We start from the raw sequence: 16404 nt of genomic DNA, 5'->3' as shown, positions 1-16404 counted from the left end.
AGAAGCAGGATCAATCGTGGGGCACATGGAACAAGGAACTGCAAGGTATACCAAGGTGGAAGGGACATTTTTATTGTAGTTTGATGCAGCATCTATAAGAAAAGCATCATTCATTTCCTTCTGCTGATACTTTGCATGTCAATGTTGATGAACATTTTCTGTACCCATATGAACAAGGGAAGATTTGCTTTGATCTGAATATTTTTAGACCTGATTGTAGCATGGGTTGTCACTTGGGCTTCAGAACTAGGCATTTATTTATGCTGATTAATCAGTAGCAGCATATCTTGCTCACACACTCTGCTTGTTATAATCTTTGATCATACAGAACAAAGTTCCCTCAGCTAAATTAATCCCTGATTTAACTACATGAGAAATACATCAGGGATGAATTTGATCAATGCTACAATTTTGAGTTAATACGTTGATCTCCTAACCTCTTATCTCCTGCCCTCCCATTAGGAGAGAATTGATTAACCAGCATGGCCACCCCCCATTATTCCTATGTTTCCAGGAATGAAGAGGGGAGATCTTTGGCTTCTGTTATCTTCATATATGTGATGATAAGAAATTATAGCAGTCCCACTGGAGCTGAGAAAAATAATATAGTGTTGGTGGGTCCACCATATTTCTCAGAGAAGGGAGAAAACTGAGAAGAGATTTCCTTAGCTCTCACAGATCTAACATCCTTAAAATACTTGTAGTCTCCTACCTCTGCTGGAGTATAGTAAGATTTAGAAAAAGTGAGTAATGTAGGAAGGAAACACTGAAGCTTACAGATATACAGAGAATAATGGAGAAGTGAAGAAATGGAGGTGGGGGGAGAGGGGAAAAGAGAGGCAGACAGATCGACAGCAGAGTCGTATCTGACTGAAGTAAACTTGGAAGAAAAAAAGACACGGGAAACAGGAGATGGTTAAGAAAATAAAAGGGAAGAAACAGTTGATAAACATCAAAATGAAAAAAAAAACCAAAACTGTCTGTGGAAAAACGGACACTTCCTTTCTCAACCCTTTTCCTAGATGGAAAAAATGATAGGAGGAGGACAGGAGGAAATAAAGCAGAAATAGAAATAAAGAATAAATACAATAACTACATCAATCAATAAGAAGAAACTTTTAAAATGTAACAGTACATAAGATTACCTATGTTATGAATACATGATAATAGGCAACATGATATTAAACATCCTGGCATATATTAGTGATGGCCTTTCATACCTAACAAGTCACAGGCTGAAAGAAGCCACAAGTAAATTACAATTGGTCATGCTAGTGAATGAAAATATCTCAGGTAACATAATCCGCTACCATACATTTTTTTAATACTATCTTGTTTTCATTTTTATATAATTTAATTAACTTTGAAAGAAATTAGATGTTGAAAGTTATATTTGTTTTTCCTATTCCACACTGACTGGTAGATGAGACTATGATACTTTGAGTTGTATGAGCTAACATTTTTGATTTGCCAGCTGAGAGGGAGGCCTGAACTTGGCATCCTAGGACTGGCTTTTGGTTGGGGTTTCTGTATACCGGTAGTTTTCAACCTGTGGTCCAAAAAGGTGACTATGATCAATCAAAAGTATATGAATACCCATGCTTACAATTCAAATGGGTCCGTATCTCCATTCAAAATTTTTTTAGGGGTCCACAAATAAAAAAGGGTTGAAAACCACTGGTATAGACCATGGACTTGTTTCTAATGGTAAGTCAATTGAGTTCTGTTGCTGTCAGTATGAGAAGTTATTACCTGTATTAAAAATACCATCCGTGTATTTCTTGTCAGGTTTTTTTTAGTGTTTTTCTTTTTAAAACAAACAAACAAAAAACCTGGGAGAGGAAAGGCAAGTGGCTGTGATGGGAGTGAGAAGGGGAATGATACTCCTGTTTCTTTTTAATAGTGACTTTATAGCGATTGGTTCTTACTCCAGTGAGAACTAAATGGGGGGCAGCTCACCCAAAAATGAACTTTAGTTTACCTTTGACATACTACAGAATAGGAGCAGAGATGCTCAACATTATAGTGCAACAATTGAGATACTGTAAAATTCCTACCCCCTGTTAATTAAGGGAATAACATAATTGTAGACCTAGAAAAGTCATGGGCTTCGGGGGGGCTTTTGACCCTGTTTGTAACTGCTCTGATGCCACCTGAGGTTGCACTTCCTAGTTTGGGAACTGCAGTTTTAAACTACCAGAATAAAATCCATTATAGCTACACTAATTACAATTACCAAAGAGCCACAACAAGTAGACTTGGCATTTAGGTAGAATGCTAGATCTTAGTATATGAGGTCCATTCAGACAGAGGTATATATAGAGTAGCAGGAGACCTGTGCTCACAAACTCACCAGTACTGCCAAAAAGCCATTATTTACCCACATTTACCACACCTTGTTATCTGAGATACTACAACTATTTCCTGTTCCTCATTTACAACTGTGTGTGTTTTTTTAACATAGTGTATCCATATGTGAAGATTGCAAAAGTGCTTGGAAGTACTCTCTTTAAAAAAATAATTTTGAAGATAATTTAAACCAGCTGTAAGCTTTTAAAGTATTCTGAAGTATGCTGATAAAACCTGAAAATGGCACCAACTTAAGAGAGGTTGTAAGCACTTTGGAGGACAGGATCATACTTCAAAATGAAGTTGACAAACTGGAGATAGTGTCCAAAATCAACAATATGAAAAGAAGAGTCAAGTGCTACCTGTAGGAAGAAGAAATTGAATGCAAAATGGGGAGCAACTGGCTAGGCACATGTATATCAGGAAAGGACCTGAAGGTTATAATGTAATGGCTAGAAAATGGTATTTAGACATTTGCTTTTGGGAACTAGATTGTAGATAAAATAGGTATGTATAAGAACTATGGTCCAGGGGAAAGGCAAGGGTTAATTGGTTTCTAAAAGCCTATTTGTGACAAAGTTTCCTTCCAGACCCACTGTCTCTGAAGCCAACAGAGAGACAGGCTGTGAAACTGAAGACATGTACCACACTGTTCCATAACATGAGATAAGGCAGCAGACCCCTTGGGATTTCTGGTTTTCGTGGACAGACCAAATTAAGACATCAGTAAATAACCAAATTAAGATGTGTGCATGTGATAGGCTTGTTGGAACAAAGGAATATGCTGACAGAACATAATGTGGACAGTATGATGATCAAAGGGAGACCAATCAATGATGCCAGGAGATGAAGAGTCATCAGAGGAGGAAAAGAATACAAAAGGAGGGATTTCAGAACAGCAAATGGCCCCTGATGGGGGAACCAAGGCTACCATGGACAGAGGGCACATTATCGGCCTGTCTCACCCACCCTACTGGGGCGAGGGGGCGATAGGCCTTGACCCTTGAGCTCCAGGCTGCTGCCATCTGCCATTCAAGAAAAGAACCACAGGGTGAAGCTCGGGTACTGGACAGACATGCTTTCCCTCTGTGACAGCACTAGGACTGGTAGATATAGAACTGTTTGTCTTGCCTGCATTAGTCTTATCTGTTATTACTGTGTATCAAGAAAAAATGCCTATTATCGAATAGAGAGGTCGTGGTCAGTCTGAGGGTTTGGGTCTGCTTGAATAAGGTATCTGGGTCATAAATCCAGTGCCAACATAATAGATCACAAACTCAGTAAGAGTCAAGAGTATGATGTCGTTGCAAAAGAAGGAACTTAATTCTGAGATGTATTAACAATTCAATTTTGAGCACTAGACTTTAAGAGATCTTGATTAAGCGCACACATTCCATAGGAGAAAAGAATGATAAGATCCATCAGGAAAGGCTGAACAAACTGGTTTTGTTTAGTCAAGAGAAGAACGAGGAAAGTTCTTAGACAATGATAATCTGTTAAATGTTGGAAGAATTATAAAAGGACAGTGATTGATTGCTGTCCATGCCCACTAAAAGTGGAACTAAAAGGAATTGACTTATTCTGTAGCATGGAAGATCAAGGTTACAAATTGGGAGATCCTCTCCAAATATGTGGAAAGCAAACACTGGATGGGGTTTTGGGATCCTCTTCAATCTTAACTGAAAAAGGGCTTACATCAGACACAGGGTTCACCTCAATTCTCCTTTTTATTTGGGGACAAAATTTTAACAAGTACATCTCTAGACTGGTGATTATGCTGTTGCAGATACACTTGCCCTCTAACTTACTAATGATCATAACATCTGCACTGACTTCTCAGAAATGGCTACATATTTAATGCCGTGGCATTCTAGTTGTTTTATACAATTTCTTTGGCCTTGATATAACCAAATATTAAAGCACCTGTTTAAATCCAAACATTTAACAAAACACTTATATTTGTGGCTAAAAGTTAAGTAACTTGATTTAGAATTTGGTTGAATTGGAGCTTATAGCTTAAGGCCCAACGTAGTATAGACTTAAGAAACTACAGGTAGAATGCCCTTTGTGTACTTAAAAGGCAATTTTGCATCTCTGTAAGTAGATTTTGGGCATTTACACATTGAGATTCCATACCCTTTCCTGTGAGGACATATGCGTGTGTGCATATAAGTAAAGTGAGCATGCACATAGGCTACGTGCTTGCTGGGGACATATGTGACTACATACACACACATACCATGTGCACAGAAAAACCTTGAAAATGTAGCTGGCAAAACACCATAACTAACAGAGGTTAGATGCCAGATAAGGAGGAGAGGCACCCTCATATGTTTTAGCTTCAGTAGGTGAGTGGTTAAAGTACTTGCCCAGGAAGCAAGAGATGTTTCTAGGTCTCCCTTGCCCACAGGGGGTCTGAAGCTGTCTGTCTTTGCCTCTTAACTCAATGCTCTAACCACCACAACTTTGATTTTGTTTCTGTGCCATATAAACTTTCAGCATCTGTTAGTCAACATGTCCTTCTGGGATTCTCTTTTCTTGGAAACGATTATTTGGAGACATTGGTTTGTGTGAATACCCTTTAGTACTGTTCAAAGCCACTGGTGTTTAACGTGTAGTGGGTTAGGAGAATGGCCCACTACTGTACTGTAAAGATGCTATTTTAAAATCTTTTTTGTTTTCATTTTTGAAGGGCTTCCACTGATCTATCTCTTGGGCCACTGACAGGTGTTAGATTAAAGGCACGATGGGATGCGATGCACAAATCCCAACATATGCACATGGCAGGAGATGCGATTGTGGGACTGAGCATCAGCACCCATTGCACCAAGTTGTTGGTGCAGGGGAAGCCTGGGAACATGATCCTGGCCTCCCCCTGCACTGGCAAGTAGGAAGCTTGGCTCCCTGTATTCCCCTGGCTGGGAGCCCTAATTAGCTGACCATCATTCCCAGCCTCAAGAGTCAAAGGGAATCTTAGAGGGTTTTGGTATGCTCCAGAACTTGGGCACACTGGCCACGCATTCAGTTAAAGGTTATGAAAGGAACTAGCTACAAAATTATTGGACATATTTTGTACAACTTCCTGGCTTATTTTTTGTTTTATTATACCATTAATTGAATGAACGTGTGGCCAGGTCACTACTTAAGACATAATTACACTTAAAATGTGATAAACTGGTTAATGTCTCACAGGGGTTTCAGAGTCAGCATCTCAAAATGCCTTCCGGTCTTCCGCCCCCCATTTTAGCCACAACTGGCTAAACAGAGAAATCCAGGCAGATTTAGAAATTTAAGCCATACAATAGCACAGAGACTACTTAAAATTACTTTGTTTTTAAAGACAGATGGGTAAGCAACCCCAAAGTATTTTTAAACATTTTAATGAATAAACTACAATCTATCAGGAGACTTCTGCATGAAAAACAATGTTATCCAAGCATGGGGCAAAGAACTTGATGTTTAAATGAGTAAAGCAAAGGTCCTTACCGGATGGGGAACAACTCCAAATGCATGTTGCCATGACTGTTCATAAAATACCACTTAACACTATTTTCTAGATAGTTGCTGAAGCTCAGCAGCACATTGGCCACCTACAGGCATTATGTTTTTAGCAGGAGAATTCTGATGCTTCTGGTAGAAACTATGACAATATAAGTGCATTCAGTTTCTCCCAGGGGAAACATGCCCTTCCCAGGAGAAAAAACTTCCAGGCTGAGAAACTCGCACAAGAGTGAACACTTGTATATTCCCCTCCTGGTGTAGTGAGAAGTAACTTCTGCACACAAAACTTATCCAAAGAAATCTTTTTTTTTTTTTTAACAGAAGTGAATGATATATATTAATAGATTTTTGCACGGATTTCTTTGAAAAATGTGTGTAATTGAATAGAAAACGAGTGACATAAGCTCCAGAGTTTTTCATATCCATGTTTTGTAATTCATGTCCTGTCTGAAAAAATAGTGGCAAATAAAACTTACAATGTACATTATGTTATTGCTATTAAAATAATTTAATTTAATTTCTAAGAGATATAACAATAGTATTCTTTTTAATGGAATCAGAAATATTGAAAATGAATATGTATTATACAAATTTTCAGAGAAAACTCTCTCATACATGAGATGATTCTGATCTATACCTGACAAGTTCGTTCAAAATGCTGCAGCACACTGGTGTGCTGTCAGGCAAGTCCAGGTGTGATGTGGCACACCGGTTGGGAAATGCTGACATACATCATTACAAGGCTCAGCTACCATGGAATAAGTGCAGGCACATGGACAGTTACGGACAAACAGGATATCCCTGCCCTCTTTTTAACTTGCTGTAATTTGTGCATTTGTTCATAAGTGTCCTAAGTAGGCTTTTGCCATCCCTAATTTCAAAAGTTGTATTGAAGCTGGAAATGACGTTTTTCTAAAAAACTGTAATATTCCTACATGTTATTATTCAGAAATATGGCTTTAAATAGTACAAATAAACATGTATAGTAGCTTAACTGAACCACCCTGTCTAAAAGGCATTCAGTTAAACAGAACACCTGATTAACTAAAGGAACATTGTATTGGATCCAACTGGGCTCTACAGATAACTTATAAAAGAATCTGGTTTTTCAGAAGGCTTCTGATATCCCCAAGTCCTTTCATATTCAAGACAATATGGTGTAAATTATAAGTTAAAATGTTCCCAGTCTGGTCACTTCAGCTGTATCTTTTCTTGATAGGAAACTGAAACAGAAATCATTTCAACAGGCTTTAGAATGGGGCGGGGGAGGGAGGAAATACAGCCCACGGGCTGGATTCATCTCACCAACAGATTGTATCCAGCCCACGGGCAGGAGGCCACAAAGTCAGGGGATTTGGCCCATGAGGAGCCAGTGGCTCTGGCTCCTGGGTTGTGCCAGGCACATCTCGGCCTTTTCTGCAGCTTACCCAGCTCCTGCCCCAGGTGCTGGCATCAGCTGTGGACTTGCCCAGCAGGTTTTGGGTGTGCATTGGGGTGTCCGTCCAGATCTGCAGCTGATGCTGATGCTTCAGCACATCAGTTGTGGTCTTGGGCAGTTGCCCCGATCCCTACAGGGAACTTGCTGGTAGCGTCCAGAGCACAGGCCGGTGCCTGCCCAACACTGCTTCCAGTGGGCAAGCTGGTGTAAGCTGCAGACAGGGCTGGGACTTTGTGAATCGGAGCATGCTGTAGCTGCAAGGACAGTTCAGGCGGGGGGGGGGGAGGGGGGAAGAGAGAGAGAGAGAGAGGGCACAAGCGAGCAATGTGGCCCATGAGAGGACATCAAAATCATTAAGTGGCCCTCCAGCCAAAATAACTGCCCACCCCTGCTTTAGAGTGTGATCTAAAGAATCATACAGCGAGATAGCTCTCAGTACAGCTGGGTTCTGTTCACTGTCAGGATGTGGGTGAGCTCAAAAAAAAAATGTATGGTTAGGCTATCAGATTTCTCTCAACAGCTGTGCAAGTTCCCCTTCCACCAAGTTTTGATGTGTTATACCTAAAATGAGAAGAACATGTCACTTGCTTCCTCTGATGTACTGTATCTTGGAGTTGCTTCCAGTAGCATTTAGAATGGCTGATACAGAAAAAATGGTACATTCAAAGATAAATAAAGTTTATGATGATTCTCCTCTACTTTCAGTCTCCTAGAGAGGTCTTTTATCTTTCCTGATAAGAGAACATGGACAATCCTAGTGAATAATAGTTCTGATAAATCCTATGGATTAAAGAAAGGCTAAAAAGCAGCAGGGATGAATAAAGACATCTCTGTTAAAGATATAGATGCTGTCAGACCTACAGTGGAAATCTCAATAAGAACAATTTTCTATTGTAAGTATGAATCTTTTTCAGTTAAGACTGACAGATCCAGAAAAATCTCTAAATGCTATTCCTCTGTACTTGACGGTGTTAGTCTAAAGCCAGGCAGAAGACAGGGTAAAATTGCAACTGAATTAGAGATGTATAAGCTTTTATGATCAAAACCTCATTTTATCAGCTGATGTATCAGCTATTCTGATATATAGTTTTATATCAGATTGAATAAAAACATATATACACACACACAAACACATATATATCACGGCTTTTATATTATTCACGAAATCTAAAAGACTGGAGATATTTGTACTGTCCTGAAATGAATAGTAACACTGAGGAAATAGTTACTTGTTGCTTATGCCAAAATATAGGCCGAGTTAAGAGAAAAAACCCAAGCTGGTGGCACAATAAAAATTGTCTAAGTGGAGTAAAGCAGGCAGCAATGTGTTTACACTGGCCAGAAAAAAGAGGATATTCTCAAATATAACATGGGATATTTCATCCCCACACATGTGGGGATCCACATCTTTTCGCCCAAAGTCAGCTGGGGAAAATGGTACTATGAAGACAGAATGGTACTATGAAGGAATATGTGACACCTGAAAATTCCTGAAAGGAGGAGAAGGAACGGTGATTTGGCCATCTTGCCTAAGAACTTCTCAAACAGGCAACATCAGAGCAGGTTGAGAAGGATGAGTCCCAGATTATGGCATAACTAAAATGAACGGACTTAGAGCTGCCTGACAACGGTAGTACTGCTGTCCCAGAGACTGACAGATGAGAAGCACAGATAACTTTAGAGACTGATTGACCATTACTTCTAAGTTGTATATATGTAATTTGAAATTCTGTATTATGTTAACCTCAATCATTAATTGTTGTTGCTATATTAGTCTAGGAAAGGATGATTCCTGAAATTATACATTTTAGGCATGAGCCAGTTAAAAATGGTAGCCATCCTGAGCTGAGGGTCTTGTTATGCAAAGGTAAAACTTGGACAATGAATAAAGCAAGCCTCTGTCAGAGTACTTGATTCTGAGTGATTATGGAGAAACTCAATTTTGTGCTCATGATGCTAAGTAAGCACCTTTCTCAAAGTGAGACAGAGTTTTCCTCTTAGGGAATTCTGGAAACAGGGCAATAATAATAAAAAGTCAAAACTTAACAAGGTCCAGTGAAATTTCCCTAGCTCCCAGACTAAGGAAACTGTCATTTGCCTGAGAATTATGCTGAAAAGGAAAACAGAGCTGGTGAAGATTTACAGACTTAGTGGGACAGGCAGAAGACATACTTTTGATAGCTTAATTGAAACTATCTTGTGAAGGCAGGGAAAACCTTGGCAAACTCTATACTCTACCATAATATTTGCTTACAAGGCCAGTACAGAAGTAAATTACTCAGTATTACCACTTGTGATGTCTTCTGGGAGCATGGGAGACTGGTGCTGCCTTAGTCAGGGCAGGGAGGGGTCCCCTGTGGCTGATCCTGCCGGCCAGGAGGGGTGGGGGGGGTGGCTGCGGCTGCTTCTGGGAGCGCCACAGCGCTCTACTCCCCAGCCGGTGCTTGCAGGGGGGCACCGGCGCTCCCACCTGCCCCCCCTGCCCATTGCCTAAGCAGTGAGAGTGGCTGGTCAGGGGGTGCACCAGCGCTCTCAGGGGATGCATGTGCACTCCTTACGCATCACCACTGTCTGGGAGAGTCAAACTGAAAATGTTGTAAGTCTCCACCTCTGGTTGCTTTTAATGCTCTTAGCCCAGAGGGAAACACAAGGAGTGACCCTGCTGAAGCAATTGCAGGTTTGATATGTGTGACAGGAAGCAAGGGGAGGGGCAGGGTATGCTCAAGAATGGCCTGTCTTTCAAATCATTCTCTCCATTTTATACACTGCTTTGTACATGCCCTTTCACAGTACCTGATGAAGTGATATTGGGCTCATGAAGCTTATGTTACATATCTCTAATTTAGTTAGTCTGTAAGGTGCAAATCTACCCTGCCTTCAGACTAATATGGCTAACTACCTTTCCCTTCCAGGAATGATGCAGACATACCCTATAACACTTGCTTTCTTCTGTTTGTTCTTGTAATAGTTCCCCCAGCCTACAAATGTCTTCTTTCACCTGCATTCTTTTCTTTCACATACCAAGAAGCTTGCTGTCTTAGGCATGTTTATTGGTGCATGTCCAACACTACTCTAAAGTGATTGTATTACATTTGTTTTTGAGCATAGTGTGTGCAGAGCAGAACAGTTATACTTTACTATACCATTCCCTGGTACAAGGGTGGCCAACCTATGGTGTAGGTGCCACAGGTGACATGGGCAGCCTGGCATGGGACAGATTTGGGGAGAGGACAGTAGCAGTGGCAGATAGGGCAGGGAGCAGAGCATCAGGTCAGGCAAGAAGCACAAAACAGGACAAGAAGCAAAAAGCAGAGTAAACAACGCAGGGTAAGTGAAAGAGCAGAGCAGTAATTGGGGAGGGTGTGGGGCTAATTTCTGGCATATCTGACAAGGCTGGCTCTCACTGCCCTAGTATAGCCCATTGTTGATACAGACAGGCTCAAAGAGGCTGCCTTTCTTTTCCTCTACTCTCTCCATTGGTTAATATACAATATACAGAGCTACAGTGTGCTTGGACCCTGGATCAAGCTACTTTGATCCTAGAACAGGTAAGACTGAACTAATCAAAGACAACTGGTGATCAGTGCCCTTCACCAAGTGGTATAAATGTATGCAGAGGTGCTGTGTACCCAGGAAGTATTGGATGAAATCCTGCCCCTATTAAGTTCAACAGCCAAACTCCTGTTAACTTTAATGAGGCCAAGGATTTCACCAATTGTCTTTTACTTGTTCTATCTGACACCAAAAGCTGATTGGTGCAAAAGAGAATGAGGGAGTAAGCAAATCTAAGGATGCTGCAAGTCAGCACCATCAATTGCTCTAATCATACAGGCCCAGTCAATGGCAAAGCCTTTAACAATCCATCTTCTAGAACTATCCTGCATTTCCTGCAAAATCAGATTGTCTGGGGAGTGGTACAGCACAATAAGACCTTATTAAACAGAGCAGATGATGCATTTGGTGGCAGTGGTGGTTCTGGCTGCATGCCAGAAATAAGTTATAAAGTTTGAAGAGGGGCAGGAGAAGAATGTATTGCATTGAAATAAGGCTTACTTTATTAAGGTAGTTTTCAAAAGCACTCAGCATGGGTGATGGCTTGAAAAGTTAAACCAGCAATTACCAGTACTGAAAATCCTGAAGTCCCATTCTATATGCATTACCCAAAAGGGGATGCCTGATTCTTTATATAGTAAAAAAGAAAAAACAAACAATGGCAAAGTAAAAAAGCTAAAAAGTCCTCAAATCAGCCCTGCTGTCCTTAGTTGTCAATAAAGGTAGTAAGCTGCAGGTGTCTTTCAAGAAGAGTTACATGCTCGTACAGGACCAAAATCAGTGCTAAGAACCAAGAACGTTTAAATTAGTATTAGCTTGCACCTCTTCTCTTGATCCCTCCCTGAATATACTAAACAATTTAGGCTTCTTCAGTCATATGTACTTATATACTGATTCCAACTTTAGCCTACATTTTCTAGTAAAAGTCTAAGTCTGTACAGATGCCTAAGTCTGTGTACAGAAATACTTTTATTTCACCATATTTGAAAACAGTATAGGTTCAACCTTTATTCATCAGGGCTAAATCTTCCACTGATTTGGGCAGGGCTATGATGGTTTTCAGAAAAAAGTCTCATTTGAGTCATTTTGAAAGGGGACTAGTTCATTTTTTAAACATTTCATATTCAAATGTTTTGTTTGTCCAGACCCTAAAATCATGAAACTCATATGCTGAAAAGGCAGAAGAGATGGATGTGGGAGAAAAAGGGTATAAAACACAAGAGAGAAGGTTATTCCTTAAGTTTATTTTGCACCCATTTCTGTCACATCAGCATAAATTTGCCTCAGTCTAAACTCCTTCATTCTTAACTTCTCTTAAATTCAGACTCACTTACCTATTTACATTCATTTGCATCCACTTAGTGATCCAAAACTTATATCTGGATATGCCATCTTTAAATTTGGTATAGAGTTAGAAAATTTAAGATTAGCTCCTAAACTGCGCACTTGAAAAGAAATAACAACACTTTTAAACAATTTTGATGGCTGAATTTTCTGCCTGTCCTAATGCACATGTTCAAGTTATTTACTTTATTATATAAAGTGGAACTTGTGGTATACAATAGACGTTTGCATGGCCAAAGCTCAAGTGAATACCAATAAAGTTACTTTTGATTTTCTGACTCTCTTGGCTGACTGCCTATAGACTGCATTTTACCAACCTACTGCTTATCTATTCCTGTTCATCAATTCAAAGCCCAATTCAAGACTCCCAAATATAATCTAAAAAAGAGCCCTTGAACCAAATGCCAACTACAGACAGATTACTGAGGTATTAATTTATCCCCAAGTAGAATTTAGGTAAATATTATAAGAATAGGCTAGTGATGAAAAATCTGTGTTAAATTCTAACTCTATATTTAAATAAAAACAACAAGAGAAATTCAGTCCGTTATTTTAAGTTTAAGCAGTTGTTCATTAATGGCATTATCCAGCCTCCACTGAAGTTAATGAACTGACTCTAGTGACTTCTCAATGTAATATGAATGCAGGATCTAAGATATCACCAAAGCATTGGGAATAAGTAATATTACCAGACTGACATTAAAATAAATACTACTAATGATAAAAAAGAAATACTAGTAATGATAAACAGCTCTACTAAATATGGATTATAAAAATGACTTCCATCATATGAGCTACCAAGTTGTATTGATTACTGGATAGTATTCTTAATTTCTCCTGGCTTTTAACTGCTTTGAAAACAAACATAGGGAGGTAATGCGTTCAACACCTACCTCTGCACTTGCAGATAAGACAACCGTGATTGTTCTGCTGGAAGCCCATTGGACAGATCTTACCACAAGGTAGTTCTGGGCATTTCTTACAGCGACAGATTTCACAGCCATGCTTGTTCTTCCTAGATGACCGAAATAATTTGTCAAAGTCAGCAAATCACTTACACGTCTGATAAAAATGCCTAAGATCTTCAAAGTGAATGCCTCCCCTGAAGTGACTGAACTGGTAATGAATGTCACCTTAACTGTAATTCTTGTATTCAGGGGTGACAGAGGTAAAAAGATCTCCATTCCTGGCCTGTGCTTCCTCCATGTGACTGGCAGAAACTGTGTTTAAAATTTCAAGTACTTAAGCCACTTAAGTAGGCTTGGTACATGTCTATGTACTGATGAATCAGCCCAGTTTTCACAACCAAGTTTTTTCAAGTGAAAGAGTAGAAGTGTAGAAATAAAAATAAATTCCTAAATCTGTGAGGAACATTGGGATCTATTGTAATTTGTATCTTTCGAGAACAAAAATTATAGTTATTTTTTTTCTTTATGGTAATTTACAGTAGAACTCTATTCTAATCAACTAAAACACTCCAGGGGTTCAGATGAATAAAAAGAAGGTTCATTTCAAAAACAGAACAAGGAATGAAATATCCAAGTGCAAAAATCACGGAAAGTGTAGCAGTATATTTTTTTATGAGCAAAGCCAGGCTACCTCTCAGCAGATACATAAGATGGAAAACTAAATATGGAAATATTTATCACCTTTCAGATAAATCTACGTAGCTGGGTGCCACCATATCAGAGTGAACCTCTCTACCATCTAAGATCTGTTGTTTGTATGGATTTTGTTAAATTGAATGTTCACACACCTTTTTAGGAAGACAAATAATGGCAAAATCTGCATTCACACTCCTTGTTCCCTCTAGAATATCAGGGAGTGGAGGATTATTTCTCAACTACACAGATAGAATCATTTTCCACTCATTCCCAACACACGGAAAAAGTAGTGTCAAGAAGTTCAAGGAAAAATGAACCATAAACTATACATTAATCCTGTGAGCTCCATGACACGTTTTCCCCTCTGCCAAGGCTCCCATGATTCAGGATTTATAATGTGCTGACATGAATGCAGAGGAGTGGGAGACTGCAGCAGGCACCTCACAGGATATTACATCTGAAGCTGGACTCCAGTTCTCTTGAGGTTCTCCCAGAGGTCCTGAAAGATGTATAGTGAAATCCCTGTTATCCGGCACTCTACAAGCCAGAATACTCTATTAACTGGAATTTTTCTGGATGGAAGTTTGCATGCGGCGCCTGCTGCCACCACCCTATGCTGCCACCACTCGACATGCAGCCATTGCCCCCCCCGCCCCCCCCTCAGATAACCAGCATCTGGCATTCCCCACTCATGCCAGATAACAGGGATTTTACTGTACAAAGATAACAAAAACAAAGGGAGACCATGATAAAAGGAAATGAAGGCAGAGAAGCTATGTAGGGAAGGGTGTGCAGAGCAATTGGAAGACCTGAGGTAGAACAAACTGTAAGGGTACTTTACCAGGGACAAACAGCAACGGCACATAGTTGTGGCACGTGGCAAGTTGCTCTGGGTGGGGTGGGGGAGATGGGGTCCTGGGGGCCTTCTAGGGCTCTGGTGGCAGCGATCTAGAAGCAGGGAGCCTGGCCAGCAGCTGGAGTGTAGCTCTGACCACCCAGGCTCCAGTTTTGGGCAGCATACACTGCCACCATGTGCACCACCTCGCTTTTTCGCCACCAGGATCTCCGTGTGTCAAAATCCTCCACTGCATAGTAATGCCTACATGGGTGGTATGTGCAGTGTGCAGCACCACAGACAGGTCTGCAGTGTTGCATACTACACATGTGTACTCATCTGGATGCACCCTAAGGGTGGAGAATAGAGGTAAATTTTGGCTGCTAAAAATGTACCAATGGGGAACAGAGAAAAATCCGTATCCATATCCACTATGCACTCATTTCTCCATGAATATCCCTTTTTCTTTGTGTAGCATTCTATCAAATTCACCCAAGGAACCTTGTCATTCTTTCCCCAATCATTCCTATCAAATGCAATCCTTTCCATTCTAGAAACAATGTACCTCCATCCTCTTCAGTTCTATCAAGCACAAACCTTTCACTGTCAATATAAATGTTTCTAACTACTTCACTTTTGCATTCATACACCACCCTTTGGATTTCTAGGCTCTGCTAACTCAAGCAGTCTGAGGGTGATATTAGTTACGCTTAGACCAGGGGTGGGCAGCGTTTTTGGGTAGAGTGCCAAAAACACCCACAACCTCAACTTGTAAGATGTCGGTGTGCCAGGGGTGGATGGTGGGGGAGCTGCAAAAGGCCGGATCCTTCTTGTGGCTGTGCAGCCCTGGCCCCTTCCCCATGCCAGGTCAGGCAAGGGTTAACTCTGGGCCATGCTACCTAACTTGTATCAGGGTAACTTCAGCTCCACAGAGATAAAATGAGCAATTTACAGTCTTTCATCATTCCAGGATATACCTCTCCCACCCTGTTTCCTACCCCAAAGCAAAAAGTATCCTGGCTCTTAGCCATGTCTCTGCTTGCCAGCCCTCTAGTGGTAAATCAGAGCTGTGCAAACAAGAAAGGGTATTAATTGTTAATGTGCGACTGCTCACAGCATCTTCTAACTTTACCACTGCTTAACAGTCCACAGATTTAATATGGTCTAAGTGTAATGTGTAACTTCACCCTTTTGATTCAAGGAGTTTGTGAAAAGTAATTTTATTTATATTCATACATTCACACTTTCAAGTATCAATGTTTTAAAATCTCTTTTAATATCCATTTTTTAAAATAAAATCTGAGTTTACATGTTGATAGTTCTTTGCGCTTTTCCCATTTTATTGTCCTAAACATATTTTGTACATTTGTTTGGTTGCCTAGTTGACAGCAGAATTTCTGATTTTTCCCAGGGATTTTTTCTTTAAAGAACTTTAATACTCATATTTATTAGGATGCTCATATTTACTGAAAACTACAGGTGTAGGTGAATTTTACAGGTTTAGGCTTTTATACTTTACAATTTTGGCCTGCATACATCAAATGAACTGAAGATCTAATTACTTTTTGTTTTAACACTAAAGCAAGCTTAGAAGAAACAGTAATTTTATACCAGTCGCTACAATTTTAGTCACTGCTACTGCATCCACATGCTTAAATTTAAGTGTGACTCATCCCATTGGAATCAATCCAATAGTTACCAAGAAAACTTTACACAGGATATGGACAAATGGCATTTGTAGATGCTTCAAAGGGAAAGGAGATGTACTAATAAAAAGCTCC

At 40.0% G+C, this 16404-nt stretch overlaps 1 protein-coding gene across 1 annotated transcript in view; it reads right to left on the bottom strand.

The window, feature by feature from the left end:
- Nucleotides 1-16404, bottom strand: part of CRIM1 (cysteine rich transmembrane BMP regulator 1) — a 379726-nt gene that overhangs the window by 43547 nt on the left and 319775 nt on the right. The window contains exon 10 of the mRNA XM_006265483.4: nt 13078-13199. Coding sequence (XP_006265545.1) covers nt 13078-13199 — 122 coding nt within the window. The remainder of the gene's footprint in view (nt 1-13077; nt 13200-16404) is intronic.

The sequence above is a fragment of the Alligator mississippiensis genome, chromosome 1 (assembly GCF_030867095.1).
Source record: "Alligator mississippiensis isolate rAllMis1 chromosome 1, rAllMis1, whole genome shotgun sequence".
In the NCBI taxonomy this organism is placed as follows: domain Eukaryota; kingdom Metazoa; phylum Chordata; order Crocodylia; family Alligatoridae; genus Alligator; species Alligator mississippiensis.
The sequence above is the reverse complement of the archived record's forward strand: the minus strand, read 5'-3'. Positions and strand labels throughout refer to the sequence as shown.